General features: G+C 37.1%; 1 protein-coding gene across 1 annotated transcript in view; it reads right to left on the reverse strand.

Moving 5' to 3' along the window:
• The window catches only part of ATE1 (arginyltransferase 1), a 79,203-nt gene that overhangs the window by 63,537 nt on the left and 1,092 nt on the right, over positions 1–14,574 (reverse strand). Inside the window, exons 3-6 of the mRNA XM_009881593.1 lie at positions 14,343–14,446; positions 13,268–13,540; positions 7,144–7,376; positions 4,131–4,259 (exon numbers count right to left, since the gene is read on the reverse strand). Coding sequence (XP_009879895.1) covers positions 4,131–4,259; positions 7,144–7,376; positions 13,268–13,540; positions 14,343–14,446 — 739 coding nt within the window. The remainder of the gene's footprint in view (positions 1–4,130; positions 4,260–7,143; positions 7,377–13,267; positions 13,541–14,342; positions 14,447–14,574) is intronic.

The raw sequence follows: 14,574 nt of genomic DNA on the forward strand, positions 1-14,574 counted from the left end.
GACTTGGCTAATTCAAGAGTAGCCTTGGATACACTTCTCCAATAGGCAGCGATACACCTATTTTCCATCATCGTACCTTACCTCATTCAGAAGCTATTTATACTTTCCCAATTGAAAAATCTGTTGAGGTTCCCCACAATTTTTCTGTTTTTTTCCAGCCAGTCTTTTTAAGATAAGAGTACATATATTACTGAAGAAGCAGATGACGACACATTTACGTAGCAGCATAATACGTTTTATGTTCCCATACAGAAAAACTGACAAATCAGTTCTTCCAGAGCACTAGTTAAGAGCAAGCATTATGAACCAATCTTTAATTAGAAAATCATTTGCTATATTTTTTCCTCAGGACACCAATTCAATTCAATAAAAACATGCTGACATAAGTATTCTTAGGTGCCAACAACTTTGTGTAACATCAGTACTTGACTGCGCTCTGAAGCAGAGAGACCACCAGGTCAGTTTTGAAGCCAAATCCTACAGCGACTGACCAAAGGGTTTTGAGGGGGTTGAGAAGATTTCCAAGGGAAGTTCAATTTATACCAGACAAACTAAGAGAAAAGGGGGTAATCGGCAATTAAAAAGCCTACGCAAAAAATAGTTGTAGCTTTTACGTCAAGATAAAAACAGATTTGAAAATTTTTCACTTGAAGCTAAACTGGTTTTAATTCCAGGAACAACATGATACTCAAAACCGTTCCTAGAATATTAACTTAGTTGGCAGATAGCAAATATAATTCTACCTTAACAATCCTCTGCTCACCAACGAGAGCAGCACTGAAGATTGCGATGATGTTTCCATAGAAAAGGCAAGTTTCACCAACTGCCTTTGGGTGATGGGTAACATCAACTCTGGGACTTGGAAAAAGTTTATTTCCCTATGAAATTTCTACCTCGCTTTTTATTAGAACAATCAGAAGCCAATACCTCAATGAGGAATCAGTACCACATCACCAAAATGCATCGCAGGACTCACCCCAGCAAAATCTCAAACTACATTCCTTTTAATGCTACTGCAGCCTCCATCAGAGATGCAGAAGGAGAGGAGAAAGTAAGGAGCAAAAGGCAAAATTCAAAAAGACCCACTGTCTTGAAGGGCACTGAAACACCAGTTACCACTGGTTTCAAACTGGCACTAATCAGAGAGTACCCAGAAGCTCAAAGTAATCTTTGGTGTCGAGTATTCAATGGATTTAATCTCCTAGAAATTACCTATTCCCCCTTCTCACATAAAATGTTGACAAAAAGGTGTATAGACATTGCATACGTGCAAAAAGAGGGCTTTCTTTCACACTCAGTGAGCAATAATTGGCTTCATAGTTCACATACCTTTTGTTAATATTGTGAACTGTTTTATAACTTTCCACATTAGTGTTATTTTCAAATAATCACCAAAATTCTTAAATCAATTCCTAAAATTGCCTTTTAATGTAATAAGGTTAATATTAAACTGGTCTAGCAGCTAATATAGGCAGACAGTATATTGTAACGCCAACAATCTAAGAATATATTCCAAAAAGTAGTTGTTAACATGTCCCATAACAATTTTTGTTGGATTCTGAATTTAAATATAGGCAGGTTTCTGAATATGAAGTGTTCAGCCAAATATAAAATTAAATACTTTTCCTCAACTAGAAACTTTCCAAATACAAAAGTGCGCAGGACTCTCCCTGAAAAGGAGGTTCATCCACCATGCACAGATTAGTTTGAGCAGATTAAGAGCTAAATTTGATTTTTAGATGCAAAAAAAAAATCCTGGATGTTTACCAGTTTAAAGCCCAAAGCGGACTTGTTACTACCCTGATAAAAAGCTCTGTGTACAGGACAGAATTTCATTCTACCTTTACTTAAAAAACTGTTTGGCTCCATAATGTCTGTATGATATATTAAAAAGTCTGAAAAAGAAGAAGAAGAAAAAGTTTGAGGTCTTTCAAATAGCATTTTCCACCCTTCCTCTCAGTACCTTGGATCAGTTTTACCCTACTTGGTATCTTCTGGGTTTAAAAATGACGCAGATAATTCTCCTCCCACACAGATCCCCCCAAAAAAAAGGTTTCTAAACCACATCAAAATACATTTTGTGTAAAGTATTCTTCAGTCTACTTCCTGCAGGGATCAAATACAAAATGCTTCTGATTGAATGCGACTAATTTTTTTATTTAGTGCCTAATAACTGCGAATAGAAAGACCTTAGCCAGATAGTCACATGAACACACAACGTAATGTACTAGTGCTAAAGAACAACCTAAACTAAAACCCATCACCATCAGACTGAGTTTTTGTATCTCCTAGAAGCTTCAGAGAAGGTCGTATGTCTCCCCTGGAATATTATACCAAGCCTGCACAAACATGACACCAGAGAAAGGAGATAAAGGCAAAGTAGGGAAATACCTATGGCAAGCAACAAGGAAAAAGAGGAGGATAAAAATCCATTAAACTATTAGCACTGAACAGAAATCCCTCTCCTTCCTATTCAGCAGCAATTCCCATGATAGACTTTACAGCTTAAGGTGGTGGAAACCTGAACTGTCCTTCACGCATCTTTATAAGCTTTCCTCCCCATGGGTGATTAAGACCATCAAACCCCAGTCCAGATGTAGTGCTGAGGGACGTGGTTTAGCGGTAACTAATTGCAGTGCTGGGTTAACGGCTGGACCCGATGATCTTCAAGGTCTCTTCCAACCAAAACGATCCTACACCAAACCACACACTCTGACCCAGAGAGATCAGACGAACTGAGAGCTAACTGCTGTTCAGAACTGAACTGCAAGCAGCCGTTGTGATTTTGCCCTTGCTTCTTCATGATGCGGTGATTGTATTAAAAAAATCCACAATTCTAAGCAAAGAATAAGTAGGTATATGACGTCCTTATTACCCTCTCTTTGCAGCAACAAGATTTTCAGTGCAAAAGCGAGGACGAATATATGCTATGTGTAAGCATTAGGGTTGAAACACATTCATCGTAGCAGAGAAATCCAAGTCCCCTAATCAGACCAGGTAATGCCTGGCACAAATCTTGCCCATAGCTCACTCTTTCTTGGTATGTTTCCAATTTTTACCTTATTACAATTAACCCAATTTATGTCAGTAATTATAAAAAGGGCAGAGACTACTACTTATTGTTATGAGTCCTCTTATTTTTCAAAACATAGTGCAATAAATTTTATGGCTTTCCACAGTAGCATTACAAAGATCTCACAGAAAAAGCTCTCCTTACACTCTCTTGAACTAAAGCCAAAAATGATTATGTGGTTTTATTATTCTACCTGGAAAGCAGCCACAGCTTGCTAGGTATCGCTTCTGCAAGTCCTGCTCCCAAAAACAGAAAAGTCCAACTAGATAGCTGGTCGATAGTGAAGTCTTACATTTGCAGCACATAGACATGACAGATCTGAGGGAGCAGTTTTATTAATTCTGCTAATGAAAACGTTGTGGCACCTGCCAGAGAAACAGAGAACTGCTGCTTGTTTACAACACTACCGGTATTTTTTTTTTTTATTTACTTTTTAGTTTAGGTTTAGCAACCTGTAAATACCTGTTTGTATTTTAAAAGCAGGCTTTATTCGTATGCAATGTACTCTCACTGAATCTCAGACAACCAGGCGCTGAGAATATTTTTTCACTACTTCTACTGCAAAGGTGAGTTCTAGTTGAGAGGTATGCTTGGTGATGAAATATGAATAAAACTGAGATTTTTAAAACCTTCACCGCTTAAATTAAGCAAGACAACAAAAAGTTAAGGAGAAATCTGGAAAAGGTACCGAACAAACTTTAAAGCAGAAGATGCTTGTGTCATTAAAAAAAAAAAAAGGCATTTCCATACCATTCTACCATTTTCAGTGGAAATCTCAGTACCAGATCTCTTTCCAAACCATGTACAAACAGCAGCTCGACTTAACTTACTACTAACATTTTTTTGGTTATGATGGTGCATCCTCCCTCTCTCTTCAGCTGCTTCCCCTGGGCTGAAGCCTGCAACAGAAGCTTACTAAAAACCACAATGCTTTCCCTCCCAAATGGAAACTCCAGTATTTAAATATTTACAGTCATTCTAAGAGACACCATTTCCCATCATTTAGCTGCGCATTAAAAAAAACTGTTTTCGTAAAGGCGCATGCAGTGAACTGTACCTCATTTTCGCCACAGTCAGAAGGTGTATCCTTGTGTATAGCCATCTGATACTTGGCAAATAATGTGGCTGACTGGTTGAAGGATGATTTGAACTGGGGGTCCTCAAAGGAGACAGGTACTAACCTCACCTTCAGAGCAAGGAAAATACAAGCATGCCATTTTGAGTGCGTATAATGAGATAATATGCTTCTGAAGGTAAGGCTAGTGAAAGATCTCCTCCTATCCACTTCAAAGCCTCTGAAGTCAGTATACTACTTCAAATATAGTAACAGGCAAACCTCCTACAGGGGGAAGTCTGACAACTAACACTAAGCTTAACCTGACTGTTGATACTTTCATTAAAGACTAAAAATTGTATAACACTAGAACACTTCAAAGTACCAGTTTATTCAACCTATTTTTAGACCAAGTTATCCAACGAATCAACCACAAATTTTGTTTCATTGTACAGTCTTAAGGACTTTTGAAATGTAATTTTAAAACATAATTTTTAATGGCACATCACTCACTGCCCCAGTTTAGCAATTACTTATTCTTGCTATATATACTTTTTCTCCAAACTCTTGAATTTTTTTCTTTATAGTATTAGAGAGGTAATATGTCTGACAGTTAACTATGACACACCGCCTGGTCATTACGAGAAGCAGTAACAATGCGAGAAGCAACAATACTTCTCGAAGGGCTTAATTTGAAAGTGAAGAGGTTTATAAAACTTCTGCAAACCTTAAACCAACAATTTGTATGTGTGATAAATTCTTCACTCACGTGTTGGCCCTGATCATGCCTGTTCCTCCTTATGGAAGCATTCGAACCAAAGCCAATGAGAGCAGTTATCAAGCTAAGTGTCCAGTTGGTTTTAGTTCTTATGAGATTTGTATTTATAAGGCCCACAACACCTATTTCCAAACGCCTCATCCTCTCCATCTCTTACTCAATAGCATCCCCATGTAACTTCCTTAACTCTTCTGTCTGCAATTAAGACCAAATATTTGTGATTCAAAAAGAATCACAAAGAGATATCAAGAGAGTTTGCACTTTCAGGACGCTGACTTTATTTTAACCAGTATTTCCACATGCTCCTGAATATGCGATAGATATAAAAATCCACGTTTGTTTCTCCAAGAAACAAGGCACATGAAATGGAGGGGAAACTGAGCTTTGCATAAAACTCACTTGGCCTTCTGACCTGATTTATAGTTGGTTTATCAGGTGGGTCCTTGTGAATAACCATCTGGTAACGTTTATAGACCTGGTAAGACTCCTGAAATGTGGCTTTGAACTGTGAACTTGGTGGAGATGATCTCACCAACCTCACCTTCAGAAGAAGTTAAAAGACATTTATTATTACAGTATCATGCAATAACTATACATTTATACATATGCAAACATCACAGAGAGAAATGTTGACTCCTGTGCAAGGGCCCTAACAATTTAATTAATACTAGCGTTAGTATTATTTAATTAATACTTCCAATTCTCCAGCTCAATTTAGGCTATTGTAGGCTTTTATATTTACGGTGAATAACACACAAGGTTTTCAAACTTCAAATTAAGATAACTAAAATTCCTATAGAAGAACTACACAAATAGTTTTCAGGAAATAATACCAACAAATGGTCTGCAAATCGACATTTTACAGAGATTTTCTGTATTTTTTAAATTCCTCTCATACAGTTTCATGCTATGCTGAAAAATACTTGAAGGATCCATGCATTTGGAAGACTCATATCTGTGCCCTTTATCTAAAGGCTATGTTTCTATTGCAATAATCCCAAGGGGATTTCTTAGTATTTTTCAAATTGAAAGAGGAAGATGAAATAACTTTTCCATATTTAATTATGAGTTAATTGTAACAGGAAGCTAACCATCTTCCCTACCATCACTCTTACACACAAAAAAATAAAATAATTAAAAAAAAAAATCCATAAATTAAAAATTGTTCTTAGTAAGAAGGGCTGCTTCCTAACCAAAAGAATGCTCTCACACGAGCAACACTGCATTTCTTTTCAAGCATATTTAAGGACATGTTCATTTCAAAAAGACCACATAATTTTCAGTATGGTTCTATTTTCGTAAACTGCATCGGTGCTGATCTATTAAAAAAAAAAAAAGACAACAAAACACATCACACTTGACAGCCATAGTAAAGGAGCAAAAGCAATCTGGGAAAACACCACTGGAACGGCGCTCCTTTTAATTCTTCCTGCATCTTCTAGATGAAGATGTTCAGACAAAGTCATACTTCCATTACACAACTCATCAGAAAATCTGGAGGAGTTAGCGAGATGGATCAATTTCATGGCTTCTTGTCAGTTATTCAGTGAATCTATTAATTTCCAGTACCAGCACTGATAATCAGTAATTATAACAAAATACTTATAATTAGATAGTTTTCCAGCTTCCAGAAAAAATAAAAAGAAAAAAAAAATGGTTTTATGATTAACAAATGTTAGAAAGTCCAAAAGTGTTCCAGATGACTGCCTATGTATTACTAATAGATTTAATGGCAACCAGTATATTAAGCAAAATTTTCTACCATCACTTTCACAGCTTCCAAAGACATCAACACTCTCAATGACGTTTATAAAAAGCAGCTATCTTCTTATCTGTTCAATTTTATGAACAGTTACTGCTTTCTTGTCAAGATTCATTAGCATAGTTAGTTTAAGTATTTATACACTGCAGAACTAAATATTGAATCTCTCTCATCATTCAACACTCAGTTAATTCAAAGTCCTTCATTTTCAAGTCAAACTGTACGAAATCCATTTACAAGTTATTTTGGTAACTGTACTGGGCTCTGCTATGCCTGACTGCAAGTACAAGAGTACCCTCTTGTGGTTACACAGAGCTCAGCTGCACTACACATTATCATGCAGTACCACATATATTTCAAGATCTAAACTATAACCATTCCATAAAGTCACAGATACTAACCACCCAAGCATTGCAAAAACTCCTTAACTAGACTTTTCCTTAACCTGCCTCCAACAACAGTGAACGAGACATTACCTCTAATTTGTGTCGTGCATCATCAGGCAAAGGGACAAAAACAAAGTCTTCAATGGTTTTAGGTTGGTTTGGTTTAGATTTAGAGTTTTGCAAGAGGAAAACTTGATCTCCTCCTTGAAGTCGAGAGCCTTCAAATGTGCACGTCTGGTTCTGAAGGAGCTTCTGCAGTTTTCTTTCTTTCCGTATGTCCTTTGCTTTTCGACACGGTGGCTTGCTCAGATCAGCCCCCTTCCCTGCAAGAGCACAGCCAAAGAATTAAACGCCACATTTTGCAACAAACAAGTAGCTCTTACATAATCACTGAAAAGAAATGGTTAAAATCACCATTAATTGCAGACTGTGGTCTGAACATAACATAGTCTTTCACGTTTACAACTACCAGCAACGCCCAATGCCAAGCTCAGTTGCGATGATTTTTTTCCTCTACAGCTATTTCATGCAACACTAATATGGAAACACCTTGACCACGATTCCATCCCAGAGCCAAGGTTATATTTAAAATTAAAAAGGAAAGGCTTCCTGTCTGTAAAAAAGTCTGAAAAGTCTGTCTGTAAATCACGACACCACATCCCTGTCTCAGAAACAAAAGCTAAGCTCCTGTTTAATATATGGCATGATGAAGTATTATACCCAGACAGCTACAGGATCAGCTTGTAATACTGAAAGGTAAAAACTCACCAAAACGGCAAAACCTCACAGCCAAATTCATAGAGAATTGTTCTACTGCTCTAGAAACCCAGGTGGCCACAGGTGACTCCCATAGAAGACACACGCACCAAAAAAAAAAGAGCATTTCTTTTTTGTCACCTGGAATCCTTATGCAGTATATAGAAATACCACTAACGCCACTAACGACACGTAAAAGAAGAGTAAAAGGCCACATAAGCTTACAACTTTGCTTAAAACTATATTCAGATTGTCTGGTTTTACTAATTAATTCACTTTTATCGATTTACCTCTATTTTTAACCGATTCACCATTTCTAAGGTTCTATTTGTGAAATGTTATTTACTTAAAAGAGAAGTCAAAGCTAGAAAACAAAGGGATCAGCATGGAAAATAGTACAGAGTACTACAAGAACTTAGTTTTTAAAGTGACACAAATCCAAAGACGCACAAATAAAAATTCAAGTAGTCCAAATTTCTCAGTGAAGGAGCCAGATTAATTTCATACTTAGGACAGAAGTGTAAGATAAAGAGTCAAGATATGAGAACGCCAATACTAGAAAAATTAATACAGAATTTTCTTCAATTAAAAAAAAAAAAAGAGCTGGTCTCCATGCTACCTACTAAATGCACCGAAAGGATCGTTACCAAACAAATAATCTACTTACAAGTAGCAATTTCCCTAGACAGTACGATTTTAATAGGTAATGATTGCAAATCCAAAAATTCAAATTTGTAAAAATTTGAAAAAGCCAGAAACACTTTCCCAGTACCCTCAGTTCTGCCTAAAACCTGCGTAGATCGTTGTTGGCTATTCCATGTAGCACGCACCAGTAACTGAACACCAGACCTCACTCCAGAAACTGTGTAAGAGCTGTATGAGTCTGCTGCACTGCTGGAAACAGCGCTGGAAGCAATAATCCATTTTCAAGGAATACCTGCCTCAGCTTAGCAGCTGCTGTTGCAAGTTCCGTACCGAAGGAAAGCTGCGCTCAAAATTTTATCAGCAGCCAAGCCATGTAACTCAAAATCTACATTTTTTTATTACTTTCTAGGGCAGTGGTAGATGAGTTAGAAGCCAAAAAAGAGCAATAATATTAAAAATTTTGAAAAGAGAGGAAGAGTGGAAAAAAACTCCTCCCATATAGGGAAATACAGTCATACATCTTGCACAGACCCAAAACCGTGACAAATATTATGACAAACTGCTGAAGAAGTCTTTTATGCCATTAGCTATCCCCTGAAATCCACGTATTTGAAAAGACACACTGGCAACTTTTGAAAGACCTTTCCAAATGGGAAAGTACCCTGAATTGTGAGGTGCTTTCAGGCGAGGCATTAAGAAGACACATTTCCAACTGTATTAATATTTATAAGAAGTAAAGAAGGATCCAAACCCAGACTTAACTATGGCTTATCCCACTTTACTCTCTCGAAGCCCTGGAAATTACATGGAAATTGTTTTTTCCAGAACTCCTGTGAAAATGTAGTTAGAGCCTTCTTTCCCCCTCCTCCTTCTTCTTACCAGTAACTTATTAAGCAAAACTGACTTCTTTCTTGTCCTCTACCCGCTTCAAACCTTCCCATGGGCAATGAGAATAGTGGTATCCTTCTGCAAACTGGAAATGGTGAGGGCAACAATATTTCGGAAGCTCACTGATGTGTTTAGAGTCACTTCACCCGCAAAGAATTGCAGCCCTCAGAGCTGCTGCCTGCATCTCTCTTTACCAGTAGATACATCATGGAAATCGGCAAATCACTTTACATTGGGATAAACTTTGAAGTATCAGTAAGGCTGTGAACTGTTCTTTTTAATGTGCATGCTATACAGAATTTACAGTTTCTAAGTGCCCTCCTGGAGCAAGTTTGCAGCGAGCTCTTCGTGGCTCCCCCAGAAGAGCCCCAGTCTGGCTGTGCCACGCAGACTCCATGACAGCTGAAACGTTGAGAGCATCTCGGGGACTTAGAAAAGGAGCTAATACTACTTGGGCACTATTCAGACATCCCACGATTGCGTTAGCAGATTTTATGATCAAGTGTTCTTACCTCTCAGCTATGGTTTTTGAGTATTTGTTTCATCCACACAGCTAAGATTTTTCACCAGAAAAGGACAAATATTATGAGGAAATTACAGAATTACAGATACTGTGTGACCTGTCTATGGGCAAACAAGTCAGAGGAAGAGTTTATTTAAAATACTCATAATACATTTGAAGAATGAGTATTTCATCTGTAACGGGATCTGTTTCATGTCTCATATCTTCTATAAGCTGTAAGTTAGCAAGAAAAACTTCTTAAAACAATGAATGTGCATAAAGACATAAGTAAACCTTCTTTTCTATCTGAAACTGTGCAGAAACAGCCCATTATTCCTATAGGACAATGACCTGTTTTGTTTATAAAGGAATAAAAATGCAATCAAACAATCTTATTACGGAATAAGTCTACATTTTCCAAGATGAAAACTAAACACCTTTCTATCTGGAAAATTTTAAACTAAATTTGACCTGTGACACCACCTACCCTAAAAAAAAAAAATCAAAAATTAATTAAATAAGCTTTCTGCTGCATTTATTATTCACTTTTATATTTCATTTAAAATCTCCAGAAAGAAAGAAGCACACTAATGAATATTTTTCCTCTATAAAAGTAAAACCTCCTTTTCTGAAGCAGAGTACAAATAACGTTTCAAGCTTTCTTTATCTGCATTTCCCGTGTTTAAAGTTTTACCCAATGTTATTTTTAACATAACTGGAGACCATACCTCACTTTTTAAAAACAATGTCAGGTTTACACTCAAAATCTTTACCCAAGACTGCCATCTGCTGTCAATATCCACTTAGTTTGCTTTCAAAATGTTTACATAACCCAAAGTTTTTCATTAATTATTTTAAAAATGAGAGTTTTGAAAATCTGCACAACAAATAAAAGTTATATAAATTATATGACAGCTATAAAAGTTTTGACTGCGTTTTATAAATCAAAATATAAAATACAGTCTTAAAAATTCTGGAGAAGTTTTCCAGCAACATGAACAGTACTGCTTCTATGCAGCACTACTGGTTTTCTGATCAAGCATTTCTGAAAACTCTCCTTTTTGTTTAGATGCAAAATTCCTTGCTAAAGTGGTGAAAACCTGAACCAATCGAAATGAGCGTTCATTAAGGACACAACAACATTATTTCGCTTGAAATTAGCCAACCTATAGTAGGAGACAAAAATCTTTGTGAAGGAAAAAGTACTTTGAAGCTCTCATAAATACTGGCACAACATGTAATAGGAGAGTGAAATTACGAATTAGTATAGAATTAGTATAGAATTACATTTTTTTTCCGACACATACAAGAAACTCTAAAGCATCCGTCTCCACGAGGATTTTAACTAACATTACTCATCACGTATTAGCAAACTGCAATTCAGAGACTACCCTTTATTTTTCCAAACGGGCTATTGGAGATGCCATGCAAAACTGGAAACGTGATCTGTAAGACCCGGCTGCCTCATCTGCAGCCCCTGGGCCACAAAGAGCCTGTCAGCAATTCTGCCTTCTTTTCCAGCGCAGGCTGTTGGTCAAACTAATTATTCCGGCAATAATCCATCCACCCCTTACCATCTTCCTTCCAGAAATCTCCCACATCCCACAGGAACATGGCAAGCACACGAGAGAAGCCACAGAAGCAACCCGCAGCACTCTGCGGGCATGTCCTGGTAGTAGTGGTTTCTAGCACTACTCTTCTTTTTTTATTTCGGGGACTCTCAAGGACTCCTCTGCACGTGCAACAGATATGGTGACATCACGCAGAGGATCACCCACCAGCTGTGACATACGGTCTTCCCTGTCACAAGCTCTGTGAAAAGCGTAACACCACTGCAAGCAGATGTAGATTCCAGGCTCTCGTGCCACAGCAAGGGGTACCATAATAGCTATCACACAAAAAAGATTACAGTCTGAGGATTGACAATGAGATTATCCTTTTTTAGGGTAAAGGTTTCATCTTCCAATTCAGGCCAAAGGCAGCATTTCAGAAATCCTTAAAATTACGATGCAAAAGCTTGACTGAGGAATAACTACCATATTGAAAAAAAGTGGCTATATTATTAAAATTAGTATTATACAAAAAATATTGTTTTATTATATATTAATATAAAATTATTATATAATACCACCAATATTCCATGTACTTTCACACAAAACTGTAGAAATGAACAACCATTGACCTTCAGTTCCTGGCACATGACAGCTGTAGCACTGTATAAATGCATCAGAAGTAAAATGAGGGAGACTGCTTTATTTCTTGTACGCACTTATTGCACTTCCCTACAGAAATGTCATTTTAAGTTCACAGCAAGAAATTATATAATACCACCAATATTCCATGTACTTTCACACAAAACTGTAGAAATGAACAACCATTGACCTTCAGTTCCTGGCACATGACAGCTGTAGCACTGTATAAATGCATCAGAAGTAAAATGAGGGAGACTGCTTTATTTCTTGTACGCACTTATTGCACTTCCCTACAGAAATGTCATTTTAAGTTCACAGCAAGAAAAAAAAGGAGGAATTATTACATAATTTCACATCCTCTGGTGTCACTGCTTTTCTAATCTAAAGTTAACCAAATCTAAAACAAGGAAAGCTCCCAAACAGATATAAAAGTTCACCTAGAAAATGTTATTCTTTATAGAGGACTGGAAGTCTCAGTATTTTATTTTTTTTTAAATCAGCAGAAAACTGTATCTTTTCCTTTAAAATTACTACAAAATAAAAACACAGTAATGTACTGAACGTATTTCCAGTGCCAGGTAGGTCTGTGGCAATAGTCTATGAAAGTGTAAGAACAAGTTGTTCACTGGGGTGTATTCACAGGGTGTAAACAACACAATTTACAAATTACAGTAAGATGACCTGCAGAAATGAAGAAATGTAAAAACAACACTTTGGGTGGTTTTGTTGGGTCTTAAACTGGTTTCCCACTGCTGCACAAGAGACAAGGTTAAGCCCTAACCTATCCCAGTAACCAGCACACCTGCGGCACCAGCCAGAGCTGCATCCAGCTCTTTGCCTTGCACAACCATACCATACAAAAGTATCCCAAACCAGAAACTCGTCCCAATGTCTGATGAGATTCAATCACCTTGACCTATCTGACTGCAATCTAAACAGCTTACAGAAAACTACCAGCTGTAGATACGTATTCTCAACAACTAAATTTAAAAAATGAATATAATAGAAATCAATGCAACTTTTGGGAAAAACGAAGAAAACAAGTAACACAGCATCTCTCAATTTATACACTGTAATTCCATAAACAGGCAATAGTTTATAGAGGATAAAAAGGGATAAATAGGGAATAAAAAGAAATAATTATTGAAATACTTGGCAAGATAAAAGGTGGTCTTCAACAACATGCAAAATCATGACAGTGTATTCCAATTACTACCAGAAGTTTGACTACCTGGCTTGGGCGGTGCATGAACAATTTTAGCTGAATGTGATGGCTCTCCAGGGACCGGCGTGTCTTTATCCACACGTATCTGAAGAGAACTCGATTCCACCTTCTGCTCATTCACCTCTTCTTTTGTTTCTCCTGTGTCCTTATCTTCATTTTCCACCTTCTCTGTGTGATCCACACTCAAGGGAGTCAGTTCAGACTGACTGACGTGGGATTCACTTTTGTATGCATAATCACACGTGACCACATCTTCTATATGGGAATCCATAGGCTCTTCTGTAAATAATTAAAAACTGCGTGAGTCAATTTCTGTCTGCATAACCACAGCTCACACTTTGCACAATTAACATTAACATTAAATTCACTTATTTCATATTTCACATATGTTTTCCAACAGATAAAGTGACTTTTTGCAATAGCCTGAAAACAGGAAGCTTCCTTTATGACCCTGAATCACTAGCACCAACTCATTTATGAGAACAGTTTCATTTTCTCCACTAAAATGGGGCTGTCAACTAATCTCATGCCATAACTTCAAACAAAAAAAAAAGAGATACAAAAACACCAACACACACGCAGACACACACAAGGCAAATTACAATGATTCAGAACCAACACGAGTTCCACCACAACTGAGAATAGCTGGGTTTGGTGTCGGATAAACGGGAACTGTTCAATCAGCTGCAAGAAAAATCCTCCTTTCCCTGCTTGCTCTTCCTTTCCTCTGCCACCCACTGTCGTGCTTAGTCCTCTCCAGATTATTATTTCTATGACAGAGGTAAAAACAGGGTCTAATTCTCTATAACACCCAACTAGAAAGTAAGCAGGTGCCCAGAGATGAAAAAGAAAATTAAGCTGGTCTATTAAAAAAGTAAGGAAACATATTCTTCAATACAGCGAGTCAGCTGCACGGTTTGGTGTTTGGGCTACATAGTGTTCTTCATTCAAAGCACACTGTAAAGACACAACACACCCAGACCTTTATAAAGGGGTCTATATACAAAAACCAAAGCGTATTAGCCATTTGATCGCTCCAGCAGGTACTCGATCTTCCTTTCAAACACTAAGAATGTCTTACCTTCACCCACTGCTTTGGAAACATCTCCTTTGGAAATAAATTTCAACATTTTCTTCAGAACCTTTTTGTGAGATTTGGAGGTCTGAAAATGCAACGCTTGGCACCTCAAAAAGAAAAAAAAATTATCACCACTTCTTTTGCAAAACATTATTTCAGAAAAAAAATGTTAAGGAACCACTTTAAAAAGTTACACTGTATATATATTTTTTCCAATTATTTCTTAAGTTTCCCT

This window comes from Charadrius vociferus, unplaced genomic scaffold (genome assembly GCF_000708025.1).
Source record: "Charadrius vociferus isolate BGI_N301 unplaced genomic scaffold, ASM70802v2 scaffold282, whole genome shotgun sequence".
NCBI classification, from domain to species: domain Eukaryota; kingdom Metazoa; phylum Chordata; class Aves; order Charadriiformes; family Charadriidae; genus Charadrius; species Charadrius vociferus.